A 22,989-nucleotide genomic window follows, 5' to 3' on the forward strand; every position below is an offset into this window, starting at 1 on the left:
CTCCTCTGCTGATATACCAAATCCGCTGGTGTGCACTGCCAACAACTGAGAACACTACGAATTTCTGTTGGGATCCCTGAATCAATCTCTGCTGGCCCATGTCAACTCTGCACTGCTGTTCAGCCCTCTGTTTTCAACTCGACAAGGTCCAGCAGCACAACCACAGACATTCTGCCCCTTGAATACTCCTGATCCACTCCTTCTCCACAACTGTCCGCAAACCAGAACATTGGTTTGGCAATGCTCCAAGTTGACTCCATCCACCTTGTCTACAAGTCAACTTCATCCTGCCACTGAACCTCATACACACACTTTGTACTCTCTCATGTCATCTCCCTATCCTCTCTTTGACCAGGAGGACATGTCTCTCCTCATATTTGCCAGGACCTATGGAATTCCTTCTGTGTCCATTTGTGCGTACATTTTGGCTACTGCTGAAGAAGGTAAACTTGACTCTAGATGCTGTGTTTCCATAATTCAACTTCAGTTTGTTGACTTTTAAAAAAGACTTGTATTTATATCACGCCTTTCACGACCTCAGGACATCCCAAAGCGCTTTACAGCCAATAAAGTATTTTTGAAATGCAGTCACTGTTGTAATATAGGAAACACGGCAGCCAATTTGCGCACAGCAAGCTCCCACAAACAGCAATGTGAAAATGACCAGATAATTTTTTTTTTTTTTTAAATGATGTTGATTGAGGGATAAATATTGGTCAGGACACCAGGGAACACTCCCCTGCTGCTCTTCTTCAAAATAGTGCCATGAAATCTTTTAGGTCCACCCAAGAGAGTTTAATATCTCATCCGAAAGACGGCACCTCCGACAGTGCAGCACTCCCTCAGTACTGCACTGGAGTGTTGGCCTGGATTTTTATGCTCAGGTCTCTGTAGTGGGACTTGAACCTACAACTTTCTGACTCAGAGGCGAGAGTGCTACCCACCGCGTCACGGCTGCACCTCACCATTTTGTAAAAATGCAACTTTGTGACAGGCTATCTACCCTTGATACATATAACACACACAGAGTAGCGCTGCTTTGTCCCTACAATCTGAGGTATATTCTCACTCACCAGCAACCTAACCTTGTTTTCCAGACAGCACGTGACAACAGATACAGTAGGTTACCATTAATCTCTCCAATTCTCTGAACTCAGGAATGGCAAAGCACTGGGAATTATTTCAATACAGTATATAAACAAGCATCAAACGGTATCCTTGTGAGTAATGAAAATACTTTAAAGGCAATTAAAGGTGACGAGTGACGCTTTCACTTTTAAAGGATAGTACTTAGGGTAACAAATGAGACACTCCATAGTTCCATCCCTGCTTCCTCCACTTCTGTTTGCCGTTGTTTCCTTATGGAATTGCTGTTATTGCAAAGGTATTGTATATAATCCCGATTCCTATTTACTCACCTTTGTTCCTTGGGGTTTGCAAAAGTTCTTGCAGATCCCTTGCCGCAGAAACGAGTTGGTGCGAAGAAGGGATCGGTGGAACTTTTCAATTTCTGCGTAGACGAAGCCCAGTAGGCAGTCTCGAATTTTCTGCAGACAGAAGCCCGCTTTAATCCAGTTTTTGTATCCTTCGTCATTGAGACGAATACTCAGCTCCGATTGCATTGTTTCAAACAAAATTAATCGTGTTGCAACACTTTCAAACTGTGCGCAGTTGACTGGTTGTAAAGGCACTCGCTCGACTACTTGGCTTTAATTTGTCTCGGCCTTGGAATCCTGCCCCGGCCGGGGCGCGCGTCCGACACTGCTGCGCGCGCAGCCTTGTAGCTAGTGCGGGACGTGTTTCACAGCCACTGCGGAAGTAACATTGTGTGCAGCAGTGATAACTGAACTCTGGATTTACTGGACACGGCTCGAAACACACGCTGTTTGAAACGCGGGGCAGCATACAAACCTTTAAGCTGTTTTGAAAACAAAAAATCACCAGGTCCCGCAGCGAGACGCAAGTCTACAAAAATATTCCTAAATCTCAGTCACACATTAAAATCAGAATCGTGGCTCCCTTCGTGTAAGTTGGGACTACATTTTCCCTTTAATTCTTTCCTCGTTTTTTCCTCCTTTGGTATGACGGTCACATACTTTACCTCAATGTCATCACCGTCTATCCTTTCTTTACTTTTTGTGCAATATTTTACATTCATTCTTTCTGCTATTTGTATATAATAAATAAGAGCAGGGTAGGCCATTTGGCCCCTCAAGCCTGCTCCGCCATTCATTAAGATCATGGCTGATCTACTACCTCAACTGCATTATCCCCATATCCCTTGATTCCCTTAATATCCAAAAATATATCACTCTCTGTCTTGAATACACTCAAAGACTGAACCTCCACAGCCCTCTGGGGTGGTGAATTCCAAAGATTCACCACCCTCTGAATGAAGACATTTCTCATCTCGGTCCCAAATAGCCAACCCCTTATTCTGAGACTGTGACCCCTCGTTCTAGACTCCCCAGCCAAGGGAAACATCCTCCCTGTATCTACCCTGTCAAGCCCTGTAAGAATTTTGTATGTTTCAATGAGATCACCTCTCATTCTTCTAAACTCTCGAGAATATAGGCCTTTTGACTATCTCTCCTCATAGGACAATCCCCCTATTCAGGAACCAGTCTGGTGAACCTTCGTTGCACTCCCTCTATGGCAAGTATATCCTTCTTTAGGTAAGGAGACCAAAACTGTACATAATGCTCCAGGTATGGTCTCACCAGGGCCCTATATAATTGCAGTAAGACATCTTTACTCTTGTACTCAAATCCTCTTGTAATAAAGGCCAACATACCATTTGCGTTCCTAATTGCTTGCTGTACCTGCATGTTAACTTTCAGTGATTTGTGTACAAGGACACCCAGGTCTCTCTGAACACCAACATATCCCAATCTCTCAGCATTTAAGAAATACTCTGCTTTTCTATTTTTTCTACCAAAGTGAATGACCTCACATTTCTCCACATTATATTCCATTTGCCATGTTCTTGCCCACTTAGCTTATCTATATCCCCTTGAAGCCTCTTTACATCGTCCTCACAACTTACATTCCTACCCTGCTTTGTATCATCAGCAAACTTGGATATATTATATTTGGTCCCCTCATCCAAATCATTGATGTAGATTGTGAATAGCTGAGGCCCAAGCACTGATCCTTGCGGTACCCCACTAGTTACAGCCTGCCAACCCGAAAATGACCCGTGTATTCCTACTCTCTGTTTTCTGTCCATTAACCAATCCTCAATCCATGCTAGTATATTACCCCTAATCCCATGAGCACTAATTTTGTTTTAATAACCTTTTGTGTGGCACCTTATCGAATGCCTTCTGAAAATCCAAATACACCACATCCACTGGTTCCCGCTCGTCTAGTCTGCTAGTTACAACCTCAAAAAACTGTTAACAGATTTGTCAAACAAGATTTCCCTTTCATAAATCCGTGTTGACTCTACCCAATGCTATTATTATTTTCTAAGTGCCCTGTTATTACATCCTTAATAATAGATTCTAGCATTTTCCCTACTACTGATGTCAGGCTAACTGGTCTGTAGTTCCGTTTTCTCTCCCTCCCTTCTTAAATAGTGGGGTTACATTTGTTACCTTCCAATCTGCAGGAACCATTCTAGAATCTATGGAATTTTGGGAAATGACAACCAATGCATCCACTATCTCTATAGCCACCTCTTTCAAAATCCTAGGAGGCAGGCCATCAGGTCATGGGGATTTATTGGCTTTCACTCCCATTAATTTCTCCAGTACTATTTTTTTTACTAATACTAGTTTCTTTCAGTTCCTCATTCTCGCAAGAGCCTTGGTTCTCCACTATTTGCGTCTTCTTCCATGAAGACAGACACAAAGTATTTGTTTACTGTCTCAGCCATTTCCTTATTCCCCATTATAATTTCTCCTGTCTCAGCCTGTAAGGGACCCACATTTACTTTCACTGATCTTTACCTTTTTACATACCTATAGAAGCTTTTAGTCTGTTTTTGTGTATCGCTAGTTTACTCTCATTCGATTTTCCCTTTCTTGATCACTGTCGCTCACATTTATTCATTAACTGTTTACTGAATTTGTAACTTTTTAAAAGCCAGGGCACTGCAAGATGGCAAGCAGTTTGGAGGTGGATAGCGTGTCCAAGCAGAGAAAAGCCATCCAAGGACTGCTGCAACCTGTACTGGTGAATGAAAACTTAGGGGATAAGGACAGGAAATCAAGGACAGGGAGGGTTGAGTCGATTGGGCTTGTACTCACTGGAGTTTAGAAGATTGAGAGGGGATCTCATCGAAACCTATAAAATTCTGTCAGGCCTGGACAGACTAGATGCAGGAAGGATGTTCCCGATGGCCGGGGAGTCCAGAACTAGGGGTCATAGTCTAAGGATAAGGAGTAAGCCATTTAGGACTGAGATGAGGAATTTCTTCACCCAGAGAGTGGTGAACCTGTGGAATTCTCTGCCACAGAGGGCAGTGGAGGCCAGTTCATTAAATATATTCAAGAAGGAGTTGGATATATTTCTTAAGGCTAAAGGGATCAAGGGATATGGGGAGAAGGCAGGGACAGGGTTCTGAATTTGGATGATCAGTCATGATCTCATTGAATGGCGGAGCAGGCTCGAGGGGCCGAATGGCCTACTCCTGCTCCTATCTTCTATGTTTCTATGTCACAATGGGTCAGGAGTCATAGCCTTGGCCGGTATTGGTACATTTGAGAACTAGAATCATAAAAATTTACAGCACAGAAGGAGGCCACCTCTACACTAGAGAAGTATTCTCACCATAGTCCCGTCTTTCCTCAATTTTCATTAAAAGATGCTTTGGTCTCTGTCTCAACCACTCCATGTGGCAAAGCATTCCATACTGAAATAACGCTTTTGGGAAAGAAATTTCTCCTAACACCTCTCCTCATTCTCTTGGTGAGCTCGTTATTTACTCAACCACAGGAAATTTCTTTCCCGATTCTTCAAAACTTTTAATTATAAAAAAACTTGTATTAAATCTCCTCTTAGCTTTCTCTGCCCCAGTGGAAATAGTCGCAAGTATTCAAAGTCTGTCATAATTATAGTTTCCCATCATTGACATCATCTTGGTGAACCTTATAATGTACCATACCAATGTTTTGTATAAATTCACATTCCTATCAGTACTCCATGCTCCAATTTATAAAACCCAAAATATTGTTGGTCATGTTACGGCTTTATCCAACTGCATTTGCAGTTTTAGGGACTGTGTGACACTTGGGTCTTTCTGTTCATCCACATGCTTCAGCATTATTGCATTGAGCATATACTCCCATTCATTTTTTTCCTGCCTAAATGTATTAACTTAGACTTATCCAAATTAAATTGCATCTGGCACCTGTCTGGCCACTCCACTAACCCATCTATGACTTGCTGAATCTCTAACAATCCTCCTCACTGTTTACAAACCCCCCTACTTTTTGTCAGCAGCAAATGTTGAAATTGTGTTCTGTGTACCCAAGTCTAAGTCATCTATAAGATAATGAGAACAACAGTGGACCCAGCACGGACACCTGGGGTACACCATTGCCAACACAATTACATGTCTGCCAACCAGTTTTCTATCCATTTCTTCTTTCCATTGCCAGCTTGGCTCCATGGTAATGCTCTTGCATCTGAATCAGAAGGGCATATCTTGAAGCCAACTACAGGACTTGAGCACATAATCTAGACTTCAGTACAGTACAGATGGAGTACTGCATTGTTGGAGGCATCATCTTTCAGATGAGATGTTAAACCAAGGCTTCATTTGTTTGTTCGGGTGGACATGAAATATCCCATGGCACTATATGAAGAGGAGCAGGGGAGTGTCCCTCATGTCCTGGCTAATAATTATCCCCAAAACAGGTTAACTGGTTATTTAAGAAATAAGAAACAGACAAGATAATTGTACACTAACTGAATATCTTCACTGAGAACGTCTGATGGCTCTTTGTGTTCCAGTGTGTTGTGCCAAGGAGTGAAAGGATGTTGAGTCACTGTTAAAACCCCCTTCCTGTGATCATTTCTGAGCTCTGCCAAGTTAGAGGGAGTTTTGTAGCAGAAGGCAGCTATTTCCTTAGCAGTCTTTGTGAAATGAATTGAGGCAGTCTCAACCCAATTCCTAATAGAATCTTGCTCCACCACACAAAATTGACCAGAATTTGTGAATAAATTGTCAACTATACTCAGACTTTAAGAATGATTTGTTTGAGAAATGATAAAATAGAATTTCAAAAATTTTGGATTTGTATCTTTGTTTTTAAAACAAAGTCAGAAAATTCATACATGTGTAGGTTTAGTTACATTGCATTAGTACTTTGGTAATCATTTTTGCTTCTAAATATTCATTTATCTATAAATAAATCTGAATAAGTAGTTTAGCCTTTACACAAAGTCTACCAGCATGTTAGTTTTCAGCCTTTTGAGATGCTGGAAGAATCTGGTGAGCATCCTAGTTTTTTTTTTTTTTTACATAGAATCAACAGCACCATTTGGCTCAACTGGTCTATGCAGGTGTTCATACTTCAACACAAGCCTTCTCCCACTCTAATTACTTCTTCCTATCTTGCCCCCATATTCCCTTCTCCCTCACATATGCATCAAGCTTCCCCCTTAAATGCATCAATGTTATCTGCTTCAACCACTCCACGTGGCAACGAGTTCCACATTGTCACCACACTCTGTGTAAAGAAATTCTTCCTAAATTCTTTATTTGATCTGTTGATGGTTGCCCCCTTGTTATGGACTCACCTGCAAGTGGAAGCAGTTTTTCCACATCCATCTCATCAAATCCCTGCATAATTTTCAAAACCTTCAGGTCTCCTCTTTTCCTGAGAAAACAGCCCCAGCCTGCTTAATCTTTCCTGACAGTTGCACCCTCTCAATTATGGATTTACAAGGATGTTGCCTCCGATGTATTCTCCATTAAGAAATTGTACCTTAATTTACACACACTAACCCATAGATGGCAGAAAATAACAGTACAGATTTTGTTTCATAAAGGGTCTTAGTTTGCTCTTGGAAACTGTAGTCTAGCGGTGACAATGAAGCATTGGGAAAAAGCCAAAATTGTAGCAGCAGCTATTCACCAACTGAGATTAAGGCACATTGGTCGAGATAGACTAGAGAGCTTTACTCTGCATTTGCGCTGTGCTGTGCTTTTTCTGGTAATGAGAACTTTGACCAAAATTAACCAAAAAAACGAATTCAAAAAAGGAATCCAGTTCCAATAATGCCAGTAGATATGAAATGTATTTAAAAGATGGTGAAGCTTCTCACCTACAGGAAGGTGAATCACTTCCACAAGAGGAGGGAGGGAAAGAAAATTTGGAATCGCTCATCACACTTATTCCAGCTCTAATCACCTACCTGCCCCTTTGCTTCGGAAATTCAATACGTACTTTTAAAATAAGGAAGAGGGAATGAAATGAGTGTTCAAATGACCATTATCTATCTTTCCTCTTTCTCCTCCCTCTCAAAGATGCCTCAAATAAGAGGATTTAAAAATGTTCACAATACACCAAATTAATAAAATTGGGTTTATGGCTTTTTCTAAAACAAAGTCAGAACATTTCATCCATTTCACCATTGTTTGAAAAATATGACGTCAAAGAACACTGAAGTGACCAAAATCCAATGCTATAAATTATGGTGTTTTTTGTCTTATATTTAATAACACCTCTCTACTAGCATGTCTCTTCAAATTGGTTTTGATTACTCCCTCTTGCTCAAATCAATCATTCAGATAATACTCATAATTCTAACAATTGCACAAATAATAAGCTAGAAAGTTAAACCAACGCTGAAGTGTTTATTTTAAAATTGTGGTACACCCAAAGGAATAGCCATACAAATAAATATGGATACTTTTAAAAGTGATGTAAAAAATGAAATTCAAATAAAAGCATCGACATCGAAGAATAGCTTCCGCATTAACATTAGCACCTATTCAAATTTAGAACCTACTGCCAAGGCCGGAACCAACAAGCATTAATTAAAATTATGGTATATTGGTGGAGTATGGCAAATGAAACACAGGTTATTTGCTGCGCTTCGGGGGGAAAAAAATTAGTATCATGTACAAGTTTTGATCTGAAGATGATCTAAAAACTAGTTTTAGAATAGAACCAATTGTTCCCTAAATTATACAAGATTTCCTTGGAAATTCTTGATATCAATATATTTTCTCTGTTCATCAAGGACAATAATATATGCAAGATTTATTGAAGCAATTTTTTTGGGAAGGGGAAAGTACACAATGAAATCACTTCCCAAATAGCCATTTAATTAAAGATTATGGATGATGAAACAATCCATTTAAAGATATTTTCCTTTAACAAGCTCTAATCATATTCTTCACAAGGATTTTAATTTCCATTCAGGATGTAAACAATATATTCAACATCTTCACAGCCCCTTTTCTGGCTCCTTGTGTTCCACATAAATTGATGGAAATTCTTTTTTTTTTTTTTTAAATCAGCTGAGGATTTCCCTCCACTGAAGTAGACAAGACCCATCCCACTTCCCATGCTTCTGCCACCAACCCCCCTGCTCCCACCACAACTATGATAGAGTCCCTCTTTACTCAACACCATCCTCTGCATTTGACATATCATCTTCTGCCACTTCGAACTTAATCCCTCTACCAAACAGATATTCCCTTCCTTTCCCTTCCCCACCCCTCTTTCTAAAGGGTCAGGTTCCTCAATGACACCCTGGTTCATTCTTCCACCACCTGCTCTTCTTGTCACCTTTCTGTGCAAGCACAGGAGATGCAACATCTGTCTATTCACACCACTGTCCAGGGCTCCAAAATCATGAGGGGTCTGGACAAAGTAGATAGAGGGAAACTGTTCCCATTGGCAGAAGGGTCGAGACCCAGAGGGCACAGATTTAAGGTGATTGGCAAAAGAACCAAAGGCGACGCAAGAAAAAGCTTTTTTACATAGCGAGTGGTTAAGATCTGGAATGCACTGTTTGAAAGGGTGGTGGAGGCAGATTCAATCACGGCTTTCAAAAAGGGAGTTGGAGAAGTATCTGAAAGAAAGAAATTTGCAGGGCTACGGGGAAAGGGCGGGGGAGTGGGACTAGCTGAAGTTCTCTTGCAGAGAGCCAACACGGGCTCGATGGGCCAAATGGCTTTCTTCCGCGTTGTAACCATTCTATGATTCTATTCTGTTCTATGAAACACTCCTTCTAGGTGAGACAGCAATTTACATGTACTTCTTCAAAACTAGTATACTGGATTTATCGCTCACTGTGCGGTCTCCGCTACACCGGGAAGACCAAATGTAGGATAGGTGACTATTTTGCCTAACAGCTCCTTCTCTTTGTAAGTGCAACCCCAAGCTCCCTGCTGCTTGCCACTTCAATTTTCTGTCCAACTCTGTCTTTGGCATTCTACAGTTCCAATGAAGCTCAGCATAAGCATGAGGTACAGCACCTTATTTTTCATTAAGTAGCCCTCTGGGCTTTCCATTGACTTTAATACCTTGAGACCTTAACAATTGCCAATGTTCCCTCGAAGCTGCATGGCTGCGCAGTGTCTGTGAGATCCCACGCAGGCTGCTCACCGGCTTTTGCATTGTAAAAACCGCGCATTCGCAAAATTTGAATGGACTGCGCAGCCAATTAAAGGGCCCGTGCACCCAAAAACAAATTACAAAGAACATGGACAATAGCCCCCATTTTCTCCTCAGAATGAAGTGCCGACGATGTGTGATAGGTGCGCTGGTATTTCTTGGGGAGTGGGGGTGGGGCAGGACAGATTGGTACTTGGGATAGTGATCCTCCAGCAACACAGGCTTGGTGTGGATCTACTTTTTTTCTTTTCTCAGGCACCAGGACGGCTGGACCTGCAACACTTCCAGGTTTTCATGCTTCCATTTCTACATGTCTTGGTGATGATAACCCCAACAAGTGCGCGGTGAGGAGGGGGTGGGGGGGAAGGAGGGAAGAAAGGACATTGAGAATGGAGGACTGGGCAATTGAGCTTGCTGCTCAAGATAGGGGTGCCACAATGGGCCCATCAGAGTGCACCGAGAGAGACATAGAAGGTAGCGATGGGTTTGCAGGGAGAGAGAAGGTAGTCGGAGGACTAGTGGTGGGTTGAAGTAGGAATAGTTTGGGGTTTAGGGGGGATGGAAGCAAAACACAAAGGGGAAGATGAAAGGCAGAAGGGCGAAGTGAGGGGGTTGGGGGGCGAAGAGAAAGGAGAGCAGTATACGAGAAGGGCTGGAAAAGGGAGACAGATATAGTGGATCGGGTCCAGAATGCATACATGAATGAACACAAGGGAATTCTGAGTTATATATGGGAGACAATATGAAACAGGTATTTAAAATAACTTCAATAATTCATTTTAAATTCAATCACTGAACAACCAAAGTATGACTTTAAAAGTAAAACACAAACAAAACTGTGTTGATGCGCAAGCCTTCCGAATAATATCACTCCACCAAAATAAAGTAACTGTTTTGAAGTTGTATCTGACAAAAAATGCTGTTAAACAATAAAGTATTAATAAAAAGATTAAAAAGGATAAAATATACTTACCTGATTACTTGGAACAGTTCAGACAAGACAATGAGGGGGGAGAGACGGGGGGGGGGGGGGGGGAATCTAGTGTAATACACAACCAAAATTTTGCCGCAGTACATAACTGTACACAATATCATCAAAGTTATAGAATAAGATGTTACATGAGATGGTGCTTTTATCTGCTTGTTTATTAAATATTGTTTGAGCCAATGTGACCAAAGGACTCAAATTTTCTGTAAAGATTTAAAGCAGTCATAATAAAATACAGCTCCATTACTTTAAAGTTTCACATTTTACATTACAACAACCATCAATGTAACAAATAAGTTTGAGAACAAATAAAACTCAAGCTATTATGCCAGAACATATGAAAATTGACACATTTGTGTTCTCTAAAAAAAAAAAAAAAAAATTCTTGGCATTGCCATAACCTAATGATCTTCTCCTCGCTGATATAACTATGGTTAAATCTAACTCAACCAAACAGGAATCTTTCTGGATTTATATTTTCCTTGAAATGCAGTTTATAAAATACACTATATAACAGCAGGTAAACAAAGTAATGAAGGTATCTTTTGATGGAAGAAGTGCATCCCTGAAGAATAAATTATATCATGCTCTTAAGTCATGTTGGAGCATGATTCTGAGAATCCTTAATTCTGTTTTGCATCACACACTGTCCACCTAATTATGTTGTACTCAATCCTTTTTTCTCCACTCAGAGAACCCCAAAGGCAGATTGTAGTGCATTACTGTCGACTCCCAGGGGTCAGTGTTAGGTTTGCCATCAGTTCCCTCACTGCTGCATAGATTGTGCAGTCACCTGAAAAAGAAACATTGTTAAAATTAGAAAATGTACAAAAGAGTGAGGTAAGTGAAGAAGTACAACAGAATAGTTGACAATAAGGTTATTTTTGATAATTTGTTGTTTTGTTGGATGAAATATGCTCTTCAACGTGCTGGCTATAGTTACTGCACTATGAGCAAGGACAAGAAGATTTTATTTATTATACAAACTGGAACAAAAACTGAAAACAGAAAGTGGGCGGCCCAGAAAAATGAATCAATAGAGCAGGACTCCAATCGGAGACTCAAATCTGAATGCCCCTCTCCCTCATCTGTATTCCGCTTTCTAATTTCACCAGCCTTTGGCGGAGTTGTGTGTTTGGGGATGGGTGATCCCTTCCAGCTCAAACAGATCACATAGTGACCCAATTAATGAGTGACATGCATTCTTTTTATCACTGGATAAATTAGAAGGGTGATCTGGTGATAAATGAAAAATTGACATAGGACGATATACAGCCGATTGTTTTTGGTATTAACTCAAGTTCTTTATTGTTAGCTCACAGTAACTATACATCAAAGCAGTCACTTACCTACAACATATGGAGAGGCAAAATGTACAACATATTGACAGTTTAAATATATAGATTATAGGCACATTATGGATGATCTGCAGTCACAACATTCCCCATTATAGACATCCAAGAATCATAGAATCTTACAGCACAGAAGGAGGCCATTCAGCCCATCATGCCTGTGCCGGATCTTTGTGACAGCTATCCAATTAATCCCACTCCCCTGCTCTTTCTCCATAGCCCTGCAAATTGTTCTGTTTCAAGTATATATCCCATTCTCTTTTGTAAATTACTATTGAATCTGCTTCTACCACCCTTTCAGGTAGTGCATTCCAGATCATAGCAACTTGCTGAGTAAAAAGAATTCTCATCGGTCCCCTGGTTCTTTTGCCACTTATCTTAAATCTGTATCCTCTGGTTATCGGCCCTCTTGCCAGTGGAAACAGTTTGTCCTTATTTACTCTATCAAAGCCTGTCATAATTTTCAATACCTTTATTAAATCTCCCTTTAACCTTCTCTGCTCTAAAGGGAACAATCCCATCTTTTGTAATCTCTCCACATAACTGAAGTCCCTCATCCCTGGTACCATTCTAGTAAATCTCCGCTGCACCCTCTCAGAGGCCTTCACATCCTTCCTATCGTGTGGTGCACAGAATTGGACACAATAATCCAGCTGAGGCCTAACCAGTGATTTATATAGGCTTAGCATAACTTATTTGCTTTTGTACTCTATACCTCTATTTATAAAGCCCAGGATCCTGTATGCTTTTTTAACAACCTTTATTAATTTGTCCTGCCACCTTCAAAAGTTTTGTGAATGTGAACCCCCAGGTCTTTCTGTTCCTGCACCCCCTTTAAAATTGTACCATTTAGTTTATATTGTCTTATATATAGTTTAATAAGTAAGCTAAACTTCAATATAAATGAAGAAATCACCTACTTAAGTAAACTAGAATAAACATTTCCGTTCTAGAAAAACTTAAAAACAAGCAGTCTGTTATTGCATTTGGTAAAATGTTCTTTTTGAAGCATCTTATCTGCACAATACAGTATCAAACATATTCAATTACAAAACCTGCCTGGTGGTGATCTAGGAAATAGAATTTAGTGAATTTGATTGTGGGTCAAATTTAAAACCAACTACGTATTAGTTAGTGTGTACTGCATTTTGAAAGATACATTAAGTGCTACTGGATGGGACATTTTCCAAATCAGTGAACCAGTGTCAGCAAACACTCCCAGGTCAGGTGTCGCATCTAAACTTCACAAAGGCACTCTCTACTACATCAGTGTAACATTTTTTCCCCATTTCTCATACCAGTCATCCTGTGGCCTCTCCTAGTGAGACTACCATTTGATTGCCAATTAGTGCTAAATTAGGGGCAATATGTGCTGTGTGGTCATGCCCACCAGGAATTGAACAAAGTTATTTCACATAGGACTAGAACAGCTAGCAGAGGATGACTTTTATCTCATCAGTCTGGAATGGACTCACATCCAGGTCCCCAAGAGGTGAAAGGTTAGTATCTCGAAGAGAAGCTACTTAGATATTAGATACATATAAAATCTAAATTTCTAAACCAAAAATCTTTGCACTGTTCCTACAGTCATTGTCCATTCATTCAATGCACACAAAAACAACTGAGCACATCGTTAAACTTATCATGGCCTTTTTATGTTTTCAGCACATTGTAATAAATAATTATTAAATTATGATAGATAAGACATCCTGTGAATTTTGACTTTTTTGGCTTACCCTGTGGTGGCTGGTGCACCTCTGAAAACCTCCTCAAGATATTGCTGACCATCGAGGCAGCTGCTCCTGATGTGTTCTGTGGTCTTGGAATATCAGCTTGCTGTGTTGCCCCTGTTGCCATATCATAGACAATTGGCACAATTATGCTGATCGGTTCCTGTGGAACTGTTAGTCGCTGAGTGAGTTGCAGCTTTTGGCAGGTTGAGGGTGGGGTGAAGGGCAGAGAGAAAAAGATAGGAGAGGAAAAAACTTTTAAACTTTGGTGTCACAAATACAGACATCAACAACCAATTCAATTACAATTTTTCTTCCATTTGGTTCAACAATATAACTTGAACCATGTTCATAATGAAATTCTTCTGAACTGTTCCCTGTATCAAATGGTGTAAAGCACAAATGCGCTTATCACTCTTAACTGGCTATGCTGAATGATACAGCTAGGGTTCTTCAGGTTGGAGATAGGATACGAGTATGCACAATGGGGTAACTGTCTGATCTTATCAAGACTGCGAGTATCGACAAAGGTCTCCCAACAAATTATACAAGAACTTCTGTATGCTGATGTCTGTGCACTTGTGGCGCATTCCAAAGAGGACTTGCTGCTGAAGAATAGATTTGCAGTTTTTGCTGGCAGTTACATGGTTACTCTTAGCCTGAAGTAATGTATCAACCAGCTCTTGGGAAGCTCTATGTTAGACCATCGATCACTATTGGTAAAGCTGAATTGCATCTGGTCAAGGAGTTCACCCATCTTGGAAGTGTACGATCTAATAATGCAAGGATTGATAAGGAAGTGATGGCTTGCATAGAGAGCAAACATTGCCTTTGGTAGTCTTGTGTGGAGCATAAACGTGGCATGGACCAGTTGGGCCAAATGGCCTGTTTCTTTGCTGTACAGTCTATACCTGTGCATATGTATTTGTAATCAGCATGTAGTATCAAGGCTGCCGCTAAATTGAACGTTTGTAAGGTCGTTGTCTGTACAAATCTCCTGCCTGGATGTGACACTTTATAGAAGGCACATTCTACAGCTAGAAAGGTTTCACTGAAGACACCTTTGCACCTTACTTCGTATTAGGTGGCAGGACAACATCACTAACAATGAAGTACTGGAACGTGCTGATGATAATCAATGATCAGCTCTGTTGGGCTGGATGAGTTAGGACGGATGGCGTATGGTTGCCGAAGCAAGTGATTTATGCAGAACTGGTGGCTGGTAGAAGAAAGCATGGCGGACAACAAAGGCATTACACGGACATACTGAAGATTCACTTGAAGCAAAGCAAAATGATCATCGACTCATAGGAAACCCTGGCCACCAACAGACGGTAATGGCATGCCCTGGCCACCAACAGACGGTAATGGCATGCTGAAGGGCTTTGAGCTACAACACAATGCCAGTATGGAGGCAAGGAGCGAGAGATGAATCAGCAACAGCAGAAGAATGAACAAGAGAACCCCTCCAGGAACGTGGATATTTGAGGCTTGTGGTAGACAATGTCTGTCACGTGTTGGCCTGCTTAATCATCAACGCACCCATCTATCATGAACTTATGTTCCCTCCATTGTTGGTACACTCATCCTTGAATATGAGGGACACACCACTACGAATTTTAATATCCATATTATTGTGCCACCAATCCCAACAGTCTCTCATTTATTAGTTACATTCTCATGATCTTAGACTGCAAGAAATGCAAAATAAACATGGGTGTTCTACTTACAAAGAACAGCATCTTGGATTTCAGCACTACTGCAGGCGTTCCTGGAGGAGCTATTGGAGGAGCACTAGGAGGAATCGTCAAACAGAACTGCACATTCCACCTTAGCTGGGTGGCTTGATCTGGAAACTGTTCACAGCAAAATAAAGCGTGATTTATTGAAATGTTAAATGAAGATGAAAATGGTTTTGGGTATTTAGATGTTCTCCGATATGCTTTTCTACTTGAAGCAGGTAAAAACTCCTATTCTAGATAATATTTTTGCCACATAGCAACATATTGTATTCAATTATTTTCTTCTGCAACTAATATTTCCAGTAAAGCTATAAAGCGCTTACTTAATGTTACCAAGATCATTTTGCAATATACTGTATATGTTTTACCAACATTGCAGTCATGTTGCCTTTGTAGTAATATTGGAAATGACTGAGAAAACAACTTGATAAAAAGTACGGCAGTGAGGCACAACACTAAGCCAAACTAGATGATAGGCAATGTTATTATTACCAGCATACCACATCTAGAAATGCACTTCCATGAATAGCATAAACCTTAAGTCAACAGTGCTACCTTTTGTGGAATCAAAAGCAGAGTGAGGGATCGCATTCCAGCACCTTGTCTAATCGAATTCTGTATTTTTAAACTTAACAACCATGCTAGCAATTTTTAAACAGAATATTGTTCAGCTAACTTTAATTTCTGGAATCATAAGCCCTACCCAAAAGTGTTAAAAATGCTTCAAGGAGACTATTATTCATAGCTAATAATGAGTTCCTTCACATTTTGCACTATTCAAAGTGTATAGGTCAAGTATTTCATGAAAATACTAACCAATAAGAAAATGCACCACTTATGCCACTTAATAAAACTCATGTGTCATTGAGTAAATGGTATGTATGTGTGTTTAGTCTTGAAAAAGCCAATTTAACATGTGTTTTTAATATATGTTATGTTCATTTGGAGCACAAGTAGTTAGAGGGAATTTAGAGCAGGGTGAGAAAGATTAAAAGCACATATTCACCCAGTCTTAACTTTCAGTTTGCAAAATCCTTTCTTTCAAAATAATCAGTACTGCATTTATAAAATTATAGACAGAAAAAATAAAATAATTTTTCCCCAAGAAAACTCAGTGTTCAAAGGCTTAAAGCACAGAGTATTGTGTTAATATCAGAACCTCATCAACCCATTACAGATCTTCATACAATGTCACTTACCAGTTCTAGTTTCATGATATGCACACAATCCCTAAGGATGTGTGTGGGAGCTCCCAGTAGCTTAGCAAAGGCATTTAGTGTATTGGCTTTAAATGGAGGACCAGCAACCTTACCAAACAAAAAAAGAGTAAACAATTAATTATATTGCTGTATAGCTTTAAGAGGGTAACAAATGTAACCTTGTTAAATGATATAAATAGGAGGTTCTACATTTACTGTGATATGTTTTCACTGTTCAGTTCACTATGTATGGAAAATGTATTTTATGTAGGTATATACAAAAACGGAACAAAAAAAAGTTACCAATTGTTTAATCAACATTTTCAAGGAATGGATATAGTAACATAGTACATAGTAGATAGTATGAGTGATTTTGATGGGCAAAGTAAAAACTTAATTTAAGGATCCTTCTTTTAACCTTGTCCAATTTTCTAAAGAAAAGGCATGAATCTCAACATAACCTGCTTCCACAGTGAACTTATCTATAGGACAGCTGCATACACTATTCTATGAGTGGCCAAAGTACAGGAAACTGTCTGGTATCCGGCACGGACGGGACCGACCTGGTGCCGGTCCATCAACAATGCCGGATAACCGAACGCTATAGTAAAAGATACGGAGCTCAGAGCTCCGTATAAAGCAACAAACCCTGTTGCTTCAGCTTCAAAACAAATCGGCACAAGTTGCAAGCGTCTCTGTAGCTTAGCAACAGGTTCAGCTACACCCTTGCACAGCAACAAAGAGAGTAAAAAAAGTAACTAAAAGTTAAAAAAAAGTTATCTGAACTGACTCCTGAATTTTGCCGGTGGATAGAGCGTTCCTGTTATTTAGTGGCCGGTTAATCGAAAGTTTCCTGTAGGTGGATTTGAGTGACAAAGCAGCTTGACCTGTACACCATCAATTTAAGCAAAACAGGGACAGTTATCTTGCTTAAAACTAATAGTTTCACATCAGTTAGACATTATTACACAAGTGAGTTAATTATGATGTTCACCACAATGCTTTTCAAAATACTTTCTTCATTTACCAAGAAACAACTAACCAATAAGCAAATTCACCACAACAAAATGAAATAAACTGGCATTTCTTCTCTATTTGTTACACACCTTCTGCAACTGCAATACTGCCCTAGAGTGCATCAGTCACTGACCAGCACCCAGCATTCACTCTGCAGACCCCACACCATCTGCGAGCAACACAAGGGGAGTTCGACTAGTAGCTTTAAAATTCTATTAGATGCTAAACTACAGACTATCTAGGCCCTGCATTACGTTAATATTTTGAGATGCATATAACAACTTGTCATCTGGAGGCTTCTTGTTTAATAAGACCTTTGGTTGGGCAATAGATAATTTTACAATATTAATTGTACCACTGTATCATACTTACTCTAGTTTCAAAGAACTTTTCTAAAACTTGTAGTTCTTCTTGTGTCCATGGGTCTGTTGTTTCAGGGGTTACTTTGAACTGCAAAGTTTGATATGTCTGTGGGTTCAATGCTACTCGACACTTTAATGCTTCAGTCTTAAACATGATCACACCAGGTTCATTGGAGTTTATAAGCTGCAACTAAAAATCAGACAGACAACATAATCAGATTATTTAAAACAGACTTTTCATTAAGAAATCATAACTACATTTTCTGGAAACTGCATCCAATGTTCTGAATATTATAATTGCTACAATTATATTCTGTACTAGTTCTATAAATACAGTAAATTAGCTTTTAAAAATTCTACAAAGCAAATACACTGCCTCAATTTCCCTAACTTTACAAAAGCCTTAAGGAAATTTAGATTGATGAAAAGAAAAAATTGCAACTGGTGGAAATTTGAACTAAAAATACCCGAAACTATGAATTATTTTCCCTCTTTTTCAAAAGCTGATGGGCCAGGTGTATATTTGCAGCATTTGCTGTTATTATTGGGGAATATCATAATTTCTCCTACCGGTTCCTGTTGTATGATCCTCTGTAGGTGTCGTCTCATCATAACCGATCCTAAGAATCGCTCTAGCGGGGAGCACAGATAACTACCAGCCAGTCCTGGGACAAGACCTGGTGTTGGCGATGGACAAAGTAGAATGTGCAAGGCATTATGAGTCAAGATGGTAGGTATTGATGCAGCCCATGAACGCTGAGGTAGTGTACGAGGAGGGGGCATGTTGGTCGGCATTATTTGGGAGCCTAAAATAAACAAAAGGCAACATATTATATATATACACACATAAAATAATAGTTATCTATTTACACTAAAATGGCCTTGCACTGAAAGTTGCCAAGTAGTGTTTGTCCACCAACCACAAAGCTGTAAGTTTGAATTGCAGGGCTGCTGACCACCCATCCTTCTAAATGTGATATGCAGCATTTCATGCTCAGCTCACACTAAAAGGCAGCATTTTACTCATTTTAGGGAGAAAGAAGAGATGGCAGATAGAAGGCATGTGGTGATAATATGAGACTCCTTTGCTCCCGCCCTCACCCTGCTGGACTAACGTTTTCTGCTATATGATCGTAGAATAGTACTGATAGTCATGGAGGAGTCTGTGCCTAAAGACTGTCCAACCCACTCATGGAATGATGCATTCAATATATACTGAAAGAAATGAAGCTATCAAATATCATAATTACAAAATCAGTCTTGTGAAAATTAATTTATTTGGTCAAAATCAGTGACAATTGTTTGTATTGCAAAGTATTTTCCTTTACTTACTTGACAATACTTAGTGCTATGATTGATGAATCTTTAAAAAAGTTAGCAACTTCAAAATGGTTTATGTTTCTGAATTTTATTTCAGTTTTATTTATTTCCTTTTATTTAAGGGGTTGTCATTTTGCCCATGTACACTGCAGCAAGACATTGCAACATATTTGAATTTTAAGTATATTTTGGATCTACATAATCTTGTGGAATAAATATCCAAAGAAGCTGAAGTATTAACATTTTCATGCATTTTTTTGTCTTATTGTAGGTTGCTAATCTGACAACCAGTGTTAAGCTTCACAATTGTACAGATTCTAGTTAGTTCAGTCAAGTCTAGTAACTTATAAAAGTACCCTATATCCCCTTTGGCTTCAAGTATTTTGTTTCCACCGTCCTGTTGCCAAGACAGGCAAATAACCCACCTTTAGGCTTCTGCAGCTTTAGGTTGGTCAGTAGGGGTGCTGAGGGCAGGTATCATCCTCACTCCATCTGTTGCACCCCAGCCTACTGCTCGGTCTACACACCAAACACTGCATCATAAGGGCTCCAATCTTAGGTTAAAACTCACTAAGGTTCAGATTTTTTCATGTGGGCACATATTCTGTTCCTCTCTTGTCTTTCTCTCTTTTATCATCTCTACCTTTGTACCACAGAAGTTTCTTGCCAATTGCCTACCCTCTTCCAATTTGAAGGGAAAGATTAGAGGATGATTGAGGCTGCAGATCTACCAATGGTATTCCACTATCAGCTGACAGATGTAACTTTAGTAAGTAAACTGGCCAGGTCAGCTTTTCTTATGCATGATGGAAACTGTCATCATCTGCCCCATCTCAGAAGACATTTCATCCAACAATCACTGACAACTTTTTAATGACCAGGGCAGACTTAGAATCCTACATCATTATGATATTAGGATGCCAACGTGCATCACCGAGAGACAATTAACCTGTTTTTTCCACAGGTTTCATTAGTGTTTTAATAATGAACGTATATGGGATTGCAATAAAGAACGATATAAGGTTTCAACGATAAGCAAATGCAAACAGAAGACAAACATGTCCTGGTTGGTTTTTCATCTACTGAAAAAAGGCAGTAGTGAGTGCAAACAATATTCCTTCTTCCTCTTCAGTGCTTCACACATTAATATTTGGCACACATATCATTCTCTTGGAAACTGTTGTGAAATTCAAATGAGGGGGTGGGGGGCAAATGCACAAAATGAAAATTGAACCTGCATTTCTATCCATTCAATTAGTTAAGTTAGGTCAAAGGAATCCCTTTGATTTTTTTTTTGCTAAAATTGAATACCATTTGCAAATAAGACAATAGTTGTTGAAACTTACTTGTTCCAGCTCGCGGGGAGTGAGATACATCTGGGATTGGTGAGTGCAAGGATGGATTTGCAGGAGACATTCCAGGAATGCGTGCTAAAGGTGGCCCAGGCAACTGTGGAGATCCAGGCCAGTTTCCAGGACGCTGACTGGGTGACATCATTGTATAAGGTGAGCTTGGGTCAATTGTACCTGAACAAAAAATAAAAAAAGAGAATCAGCACATTATAACTCACACTCATCCAACCTCACAAAGCCAGATTCATGCCTTCTGCGAACAACTCATGAAATAGTATTGATGCAGTCATGAGGACGTCTATGCCTAACCACTGTCCAACTCTCCTGAAAAACGTAGAGAGAAATTATTATGTCAAATATCACAAACAAAAGACCAGTCTTGTGGAAATTAATTTTTTGGAATAAAAACACTAATAAAATGTATTCATACTGCAAAATATTTTTGAACTGAAGCTTTTTACAATGCTTAGTGTGACTGCTGTATGTTAAAATAAAGTCTTCTAATTTTTAAATTTTATTTTAGCTCTAGTTTTATTCCTTTTCTTTAAAATGTTGTAATTTTGCCAATATACATTATAGCAAGATCATAATTTTAGGTTATTTTGCAATTCTAATGGTCGTAACTTAGGTTACATTTTATCATTTGGCTATCTTAAATGCTTCTGACGAATCCCAGGACATTGTGCACAGCATATTCTCAGACTGCAAGAACTGTGTTCTGCTGACAGAGTCACCGCTCTGGGCAAAAATACCAAGTCCAAGCCCAAGGCCAAGTTTTTGGGAGAAACTGAGTCTTTCAAGTATAAACTTCAATGCAGAAGTATTAAAACAATTCAATGGATGAATGTAATGATGTCATTGTGAAAAATGTAATTTTAATTGTTTTAAATTTTATTTTGTTTCACTTATTTTGGACAGTAGGACTGAAGAAAAAAAATGGTAGACAAAGTTTTTTTTGAAAAAACATTTTTAGTGATTCGATTGGTTCATCAACAAATCACAACAGCAAAAGTTGGCACAGCAAAACTGAACGGCAAATTTTGATATACCAATTTAAAAAGGGGAAAGTTGACACAAAAGCATGATCAAAAGTCTTAACAGGAAGTGCTTGCCAAATACGAGATTTTTAATAAGCTATAGATTGATCTACAGCACTATGCTACCTTGCAAAGGATTCAAGGCCATCTGCTACTCATGCTGTAGTGTATGTGCCTTTAAGAGCCCCATGTGTACTGTAATGCCGGTAATGGCCACTCAGGCTATATAAGCCTGTATATTGTGTTGTATCAGTTAGTTCCCCTCCAGACTTTGTTTAGTAAACACCTATGAAACCAACTCCTGTCTTCAGTGTCTCTATCAACACACAGACACAACAGTGGCGACGAGGATGGGCTGCCGGAACAGATCTGTTCTGATAATGGACCGCAATCTGTGTCCGAAGAATTCAGGAAGTTCTTAAAAAAACAATGGGGTTAAGCACTACACGTCCGCCCCATACCATCCCACCACCAATGGATTGGCTGAAAGGTTTGTCCAGACCTTCAAGAAGGCCATAAAGGCCATGGGTAATGAAGACATAAAACTTCAGCACAAGGTGGATAACTTCTTGTTCGCATACAGGAATGCAACACATATGGTTACAAACCAAACTCCCGCCATGATGTTCTTCAATAGAAGCCTAAGATGCCGGCTGGATTTGATCAAGCCCAACATCAGAAGGGACATGGAGAACCGGCAATTTCAAGGCATGAATGAAAGGCCAACTAGAACCTTCCAGATAGGTCAACAAGTTTTGGCCCGGGACTACCGTACCGAGAAATGGCAGCCTGGAACTATCTGCACACGACTAGGACCGCTGATGTATACCGTGGACATCGGAGAAAGCATAATAAAGGCGCCATGCTGACCAAATCATAGAGTCATCCGAAAAGGGACAACCTACACCACAACTCTATACGCCTAACGATGAAGTAGAGATACCCATATCTACCTCCGATCCGGTGATACTGGAACCCGATGAACCCGACACTGGCATTCAAGCCGAATCAGCCTTGCCAAAAGAACCTACTACACCACCAGAAACTACTACACCACCGAGGCGTTATCCGGACCGAGTCAGGAAGCCTCCAGAGAGACTGACTTATAATTAATTAACTGCAGCAATGTGTAGATTATTTTTCTTGTAACATGTAATTAATAATTACTTAAAATATTATGTACTGGTTGGCTAAAGGGAGGAATTGTAGTGTATGTGCCTTTAAGAGCCCCATGTGTACTGTAATGCCGGTAATGGCCACTCGGGCTATATAAGCCTGTATATTGTGTTGTATCAGTTAGTTCCCCTCC

General features: G+C 39.7%; 2 protein-coding genes across 6 annotated transcripts in view; both read right to left on the reverse strand.

Moving 5' to 3' along the window:
• The window catches only part of LOC147107549 (uncharacterized protein CXorf38-like), a 44,377-nt gene extending 42,585 nt beyond the window's left edge, over positions 1-1,792 (reverse strand). The window contains exon 1 of one of the 3 annotated variants that reach the window (XM_086006646.1): positions 1,419-1,792. In XM_086006646.1, the coding sequence (XP_085862772.1) occupies positions 1,419-1,622 (204 nt within the window). In that variant the 5' untranslated portion in view covers positions 1,623-1,792. The remainder of the gene's footprint in view (positions 1-1,418) is intronic. The other 2 variants (XM_086006647.1, XM_086006645.1) reach the window with 2 other exon arrangements.
• An 8,916-nt stretch (positions 1,793-10,708) lies between these two features.
• The window catches only part of med14 (mediator complex subunit 14), a 68,828-nt gene continuing 56,547 nt past the window's right edge, over positions 10,709-22,989 (reverse strand). For 2 of the 3 annotated variants that reach the window (XM_086006652.1, XM_086006651.1), the window contains exons 25-31: positions 20,638-20,817; positions 18,542-18,777; positions 17,982-18,161; positions 16,593-16,700; positions 15,382-15,507; positions 13,658-13,847; positions 10,709-11,362 (exon numbers count right to left, since the gene is read on the reverse strand). In XM_086006652.1, the coding sequence (XP_085862778.1) occupies positions 11,289-11,362; positions 13,658-13,847; positions 15,382-15,507; positions 16,593-16,700; positions 17,982-18,161; positions 18,542-18,777; positions 20,638-20,817 (1,094 nt within the window). In that variant the 3' untranslated portion in view covers positions 10,709-11,288. The remainder of the gene's footprint in view (positions 11,363-13,657; positions 13,848-15,381; positions 15,508-16,592; positions 16,701-17,981; positions 18,162-18,541; positions 18,778-20,637; positions 20,818-22,989) is intronic. The other variant, XM_086006653.1, reaches the window with a different exon arrangement.

Source organism: Somniosus microcephalus, chromosome 14 (assembly GCF_052327205.1).
Source record: "Somniosus microcephalus isolate GS21.2 chromosome 14, FLI_Smic_1.0, whole genome shotgun sequence".
Lineage (NCBI taxonomy): Eukaryota > Metazoa > Chordata > Chondrichthyes > Squaliformes > Somniosidae > Somniosus > Somniosus microcephalus.